The 6,571-nt window shown below is 42.6% G+C and overlaps 1 protein-coding gene across 1 annotated transcript; it reads left to right on the top strand.

Annotated features, from left to right (window-relative positions):
* Positions 1–499: 499 nt before the first annotated feature.
* On the top strand, positions 500–3,142 carry LOC147457342 (multiple C2 domain and transmembrane region protein 5-like). Its single transcript, XM_086512246.1, has 3 exons — positions 500–855; positions 1,375–1,543; positions 2,024–3,142. Exons 1-3 carry the CDS (start codon positions 531–533, stop codon positions 2,268–2,270), a joined length of 741 nt encoding a protein of 246 aa, XP_086368372.1. The 5' UTR covers positions 500–530; the 3' UTR covers positions 2,271–3,142.
* The last annotated feature ends 3,429 nt before the right edge of the window (positions 3,143–6,571 follow it).

Here is a 6,571-nt window from a genome sequence, read left to right as displayed (position 1 = left end):
CATAGCTTGGTAGTAGGGGTGGAGAGTCGAGACAACAGTGTAAGGAAGGCGTGCAAATAGTCTATGCCAAAATATGGGCAAGGTTCAGCAAGCGTGTTTGTTTGGACAACCAGCGGAGGATGAACATGTGACTCTCAGAGAAAACAAGCACTTACGATGGAGTACCTTTAAGTGAAGGTGGTAAAAGCTAGAGGTCTGGCAGCCAAAGATATCAATGGAAGCTCTGACCCTTACGTGCTCATCAAGGTTGGTAATGTCTCAGCAAAGACCCGTGTCATGGAGAAGACACTTAACCCCGAGTGGAATCAAGTGTTTGCGTTCGGGAAAGACAAGTTCCAGGCCCCTCTATTGGAGCTCTATGTCAATAAATTTGATGAATGGAATGAATGAGAAGGGGGAGGCCCGAAGGATGGAAGGATAGGAAAAATGAGAATAAGGCTTTCGACGCTAGAGAGCGATCGAGTGTACACTCATGCTTACCCCCTGTTGCTTTTACAGCCTTCTGTTACACAAGGCCCCTACTCCCCAAGATGCACTATTTGTACCCCTTGGGTGTCGCTCAGCTGGAGACCTTGAGAAACTATGCAATGAGGTTTGTGGCTGCTAGACTAACCAGGGCAGAGCCCCCCTTCAGAACAGAGGTGGTGCAATACATGCTTGACGTAGATAGCAACTTGTGGAGCATGAGAAAGAGCAAAGCAAATTGGTTCAGAATTTTGGGTGTACTGTCTGGCATGATTGCTGTTGGCAGGTGGTTCTCTGACATTTGCCGCTGGAAGAATCCGGTCACCACTGTGCTTGTGCACTTCCTCTTCCTCATACTAGTCTGGTACCCTGAGCTTATCCTGCAACCTGCCAGACATGGATCCACGCCTCTCTCACGCTGATGCTGCTGATCCGGATCAGCTGGATGTGGAGTTTAAAAACATCCCCACATCGAAGTCACAAGAGGTTGTGAGAGCCAGGTAAACATTTTGAAGACCATGCAGAGTTGATAAGTGCCATGTTTGATGGAAGTTTTGTTTGCATGATATTGTGAGCTTAGATCAATGGGTTGAACATCAGTCGAGCGAGAGCGATGTTAAAATTTTCAATGATCTGAGATCCTTCTAGGCTTGGGGTCAGAGACACATATATCTGCACTCACACACACACACACACCCTCTCTTGCTCCTTTGGGTGCTGCAAATTACATCTTCAAAACAGTTGCCGCTTTCACTTCTGCTCGTGCATTGTTCTTGCTCTGCATCATGAGGGCATGTACTCATGAATTTCATATGTGCATGTACATGCACGGAGAAAACACATAGCTTGCATATGCCATACATACATAATTTGCATACTTTCACACACATCCATATGTGTTGATGTTGATCTTCTTGTATATGTTCTTGATTGGTGCTTGGCATTATTGGTTCCGCCAGAGCCACCCGCCAGACATGGATCCACGCCTCTCTCACGCGGATGCTGCTGATTCGGATGAGCTGGATGTGGAGTTTGATAACATCCCCACATCGAAGTCACAAGAGGTTGTGAGAGCCAGGTAAACATTTTGAAGACCGTGCAGAGTTGATAAGTGCCATGTTTGATGGAAGTTTTGTTTGCATGATATTGTGAGCTTAGATCAGTGGGTTGAACATCAGTCGAGCGAGAGCGATGTCAAAATTTTCAATGATCTGAGATCCTTCTAGGCTTGGGGTCAGAGACACATATATTTGCACTCACACACACACCCTCTCTTGCTCCTTTGGGTGCTGCAAATTACATCTTCAAAACAGTTGCCGCTCTCACTTCTGCTCATGCATTGTTCTTGCACTGCATCATGAGGGCACTCACGAATCTCATATGGGCACGTAGAAAACACATAGCTTGCATATGCCACACATACATAACTTGCATTCTTTCACACACATCCATATGTGTAGATGTTGTGATTGATAAGCAAACACCCACACACAAACCCACAGAAATGACGTTTGCCTTTGCTAAAATCCGTAGTTGTTTGATTTTATGAAAGTGGCAGATATGACCGGCTGCTGGCGGTATCCGGGAGGATTCAGATGGTGTTGGGGGACATGGCGACGCAGGGGGAAAGGCTGCAGGCGCTGCTGTCGTGGAGGGACCCAAGGGCGACATGCATGTTCATTTTGTTTTGCTTACTGGAAGCTGTCATTCTGTATGTGACGCCATTCAATGTGGTGGCGGTGCTGTATGGGTTTTATGTGCTGCGCCATCCACGCTTCCGCGACAAGGTGCAGGCGGCCCTCTGAGACCACATGCTCTGAGTCACAGTCAGTCAGTCATACACTCTATTTACTGCAGTGTGAACATTGAGTCCTGAGTCCTTGCCACGCCTGGACTTGGTTGTGATCAGTGTTAGAAAAAAATTGGGTCTAGTGTATTTTAACCAGCTGAAATTATAAAATCCCGGTTAGATTTTGAGCTTGCCTTTAAGAAAACCGGCAAATTTACACAAGTTTTAGTGTAATTGCCAGAAAAAGCTTCAAATTTTGACCTAAAAACCGGGAGAATTTCAAGTTTTCCCTTATTTTGATCGGTTAGGAAAAGTGTACTTTTCTAGCCCTGGTTGTGATGCGACTGCCTGCTGGTTCCCTCCCCTTTTTGTAATTTTGTAAATACCTCGGTGGAGGTTGGCTCCCCTTCGCTCTCAGACTTCATCTTAAAGTAGTTGAGCATTTCTTCTTGCCCATTGAAATCTAAAACTCCAATGTCAAGCTGATCCCCCTTGCACAATCAGTCAGTCGCACACTCTATTTACTGCACTATCTTTAAGGTGTGGCAAAGGCTCATTTGCCAACCACTGTACCATATGGATTGTCCACCATCCACAACTCTAGAGCAGCATCTTCATCTTCTAACCTCATTATAAGAAGCCCTTCTTTGAAGCCATGGATTTCAATTAGTTCATCACTTTTGTGGATGTACTTTTGTTTTTTTTTATATTTTTGGATGTTCTCTGTTTGTAAATATCTCACATGAAGCCCACAGGAAATAGTCCACAGGACTAGCATCCAAGAAAAAAGAGCTTGTGGCACAAATTGGAAACAACCCTCACCTCATAGGCTCTACCCATCAAGGAGATTGGGTATATTACTTTGTCTAGCAATTGAGGGTCGTGATTCCGTTTAGCTGGCATCGCAAAGTCTTGGTGCATGATTTGTTGTAGCTTTTTGTTTGAGAGGGTTTTTGAATTTTCTAGCAACTTGGTTGGAAAAAATGGCATTGAGTGAACCACATAAAATTTGTGACAATTCTCTCTCTCTCTCTCTCTCTCTCTCTCTCTCTCTCTCTCTCTCTCTCTCGCAACTTGGTTGGAAAAAATGGCATTGAGTGAACCACATAAAATTTGTGACAATTCTCTCTCTCTCTCTCTCTCTCTCTCTCTCTCTCTCTCTCTCTCTCTCTCCATATATGATTCCAATGTCTATTTTTTGAAATCTTTGTAAAGATTGTTATAATATAAAGATCAGGCCGTCCATAGAAATTTGAGAAACACTAAAATTGCTATGGAGTTAGATTTGTGGTTGGTGATCACACTCAAAAATTATGATTATATGGGGAAGCAACAACCAAGAGCAAGTGTCAGTGTAATTATTTATATGGCGAAACTTTGAATGAAAAAATATATATATCTCTCTCTCTTCCCCCCCCCTCCCCCCCCCCCCCCCTTCTTTAGGTGTAATTTGATTTCTTCACTCTTTTCTTCTAACTTCTTTCCCCTTTAACATGAGAGTATCATGTGTTTTCTTGGATTGAAGTGCTCTCTCTCTCTCTCTCTCTCTCTCTCTCTCTCTTTGACTATCTCTTTACTTGCTAAAGTCTGTTTCAAATTGGGATAGGTAATCTTTGTACACACTTCTAGAGCGAGCTGCTAGAGTTTCTATTAGTTGATTACAAGAAGAGAATTTCGACTCCAATGCATTTGTATTGCTTCAATGATCTATACTCCAAGCTATTGGTTGTTGTATTTGATGCTTAGTATCAATTCTCAAATGACTGAATAGTCCAAAGAGTCTAGGGTAACCAAAATAACGAAAGCAATCATCTTTAAGCTTTGGCAAAGGCTCATTTACCATGCCACTGTGCCATATGGGTTGTTCACCATCCACAATTCTAGAGCACCATCTTTATCTTCGAACCTCATTACAGGAAGCCCTTCTTTGAAGCCCTAGACTTCAATTTTATCACTTTCTGTAATCGTATATTTGTGGATGTACCTTTTGTTTTAATTTATGGACGAACTTTAAGTGCTTTGTTTGCAAAGATCTCACATGAGGCCCATTGAATCCATTTCTCTACAAGACTACAACTCCAATGTCAAACTCTTGTTAAGCTGATCCCCTTTGCGGCTCATATTCTTAGCATAAGTTAGCTGGTAGTTTGCCCCCTAATGTCAGCAACCTTTTTTTGTAGAAGACTTTGGATAATAGAAGTTGGACATGGATAGTTCATAGGACTAGCATGCAAGCAATCAAAAACACTCTATGGAAAGATTCCTTACGACTAACATGCAAACGATAAAAAATATCCCCTTTGGGCTTAACCTTGGCAAAGGACATGTTTGTGGCAAAATTGAAAACCACCATCACCTCATAGGCTCTACCATCAAGGGATTGAGGATGTTGCTTTGTGAAGCAATTGAGAGCCATGTTTCCTTTTAGCTGGCATCACAAAGTCTTGGTGCATGATTTGTTGTAGCTTTTTGTTTGGGAGGCTTTTGAATGGTAGTAGCTTTTTTACTTGGGGTTGTGGAATTTTCTAGTAACTTGGTTGGAAAAAATGACATTGTGTTAACCAAGTAAAAATTGCGACAATTCTCTCTCTCTCTCTCTCTCTCTCTCTCTCTCTCTCTCTCTCTCTCTCGTCTCTATTGTAAGGCTCGATTAAGACGGATAATGCTTAGTCTCATTCATGATTAGGACATTAAGTTGACTTGCTACTTTAATAATTGACGTAAGCAATCAAAGTACAAAATAACACAAAATAGGTAGATTGATTGGATGCTTATATTTTGTACAATGATTTGTGTGCTTATATAGGACTATGAGAGTGTAGCCTTAAGCCACATGTCCTAATACATGGCATAAGAGGTGGCACTCTTAGGTAATAGGTAGTGGCATGTAGGTGGCACATCATAGTCATGCAAAGTGTAGGTTTTCTTCCCACTAGAGTGTGTGAGAGTAGCACCATAAAGGGTTGTTCACATAGGCATAGGATGAAAGTATGTTTAAACCCTTAGGTTAATAATTGCCCCCTTAAACCTGATTTCATCATAAGATTGCCAAAGATACATCATGCCTAGTTCTCAATGGATTCAACAGGCCATGGTTCATACAAGGCTTCCTTAGGTAGATGCACGGGTTCACATTTGGATGCATAAACATGGTTCTCAAATTGGATAATCATGTTTTGCTCACACTTGGATACATCATGCAAGTGTAGAGGGTAGTTTTCATGTGTAGGGATTAATGGTTCATTCTTAGCATATTGCGATCCTTGTTTCTTGTGTTGTAGTCGGGATGTTGGTAATTTTGTTCTTCTTCATTGGTCCGGTTTGTCGAGGATGCGGCCTTCATTGTTAATGGAAAAAAATATACATACATACCAAATTTGGTGCTTGTGTGTGAACTCTTTATGATGGGCGGTCTTACCATATACATCTCGTATAGGCAGCGCTAAACCCGTTTACAAAATTGTGCATAGATGCCAAAGCATGGATATGTGCATACATTCCAATGTGCTTTGTACGTGCATAATGATCACTCTTATACTTGAATGTCAACAAGTGTGTCGTGATCTTTTTCCTAGTACATATGCTACTCATTGCATGAATCAGACTCTCTTGATGGCAAAGGTTGGTAGCTTTAATGCTTATGGATTTGGGCCTTCAATGGCTTTAGGCACCAATGTTGCATGTGAAAGGAATGTTAGGGCTTAGATGTGGCCAGCCCGTGAGATAAGGCTCTTAACAAGAGGAATCCTGGTGTTTTGAGACAACCTGAGCTATGGGAACAAGGCTTAATATTTTTTTTCCAAAAATAAACTTTATAATTTTCAATTTGGGCGTTTTGTTAGACTTTGTTTTGTCGAGCAGATCAGCAGCAACTGGTGGCACAAGTAGGTTTTGTGGATGGCCACGTAATTGCTAATGCGAGCAATTAGCAATCGTAGGCAGTAATCAAGGCGGCAAAAGCGTCATGTAGAGAGCGTAGGCAGGCTGTCATGAGCAGAGAACTGCACGCATGTTGAGTAGTGTGCTGGGCTTGACAACGACCATTGAAAGCGGGATGAGTGGTGGCCCTACGGGTTGCCGATTGCAAGCAGCATGATCATGGACTTGAAAAGCTATGGCGTGGAGGTATGGGAGACGTGGGGTGATGACAAGATATTGGGCCTTGGTGGTTATTGTCTGAGAGCAGGACAAGTCTTGATGACAAATGGTAGGGCAGTGCAAGACCAACGAGGGCACCGAATTGATGTCATGAAGCAGTGCAACTGAGAAAAGATGCACTTGTGACTTGGAATGGGTTGCAAAAGGGCATCCAAATGT

Source organism: Adiantum capillus-veneris, chromosome 5 (genome assembly GCF_014529385.1).
Source record: "Adiantum capillus-veneris isolate H3 chromosome 5, ASM1452938v2, whole genome shotgun sequence".
Lineage (NCBI taxonomy): Eukaryota > Viridiplantae > Streptophyta > Polypodiopsida > Polypodiales > Pteridaceae > Adiantum > Adiantum capillus-veneris.
Note: the sequence above shows the minus strand (reverse complement) of the source record. Positions and strands in the feature narration are given on the sequence as shown.

What these genes read in the sequence shown, in the direction of transcription:
- LOC147457342 (XM_086512246.1), top strand. Translation starts at nt 531, where the DNA reads ATGCACTATTTGTACCCCTTGGGTGTCGCTCAGCTGGAGACCTTGAGA. An exon ending in TGAGCTTATCCTGCAACCTG is followed by an intron (nt 856 to 1,374) that starts CCAGACATGGAT and finishes TGTTGATGTTGA; the next exon opens with TCTTCTTGTATATGTTCTTG. An exon ending in CAAGAGGTTGTGAGAGCCAG is followed by an intron (nt 1,544 to 2,023) that starts GTAAACATTTTG and finishes TGAAAGTGGCAG; the next exon opens with ATATGACCGGCTGCTGGCGG.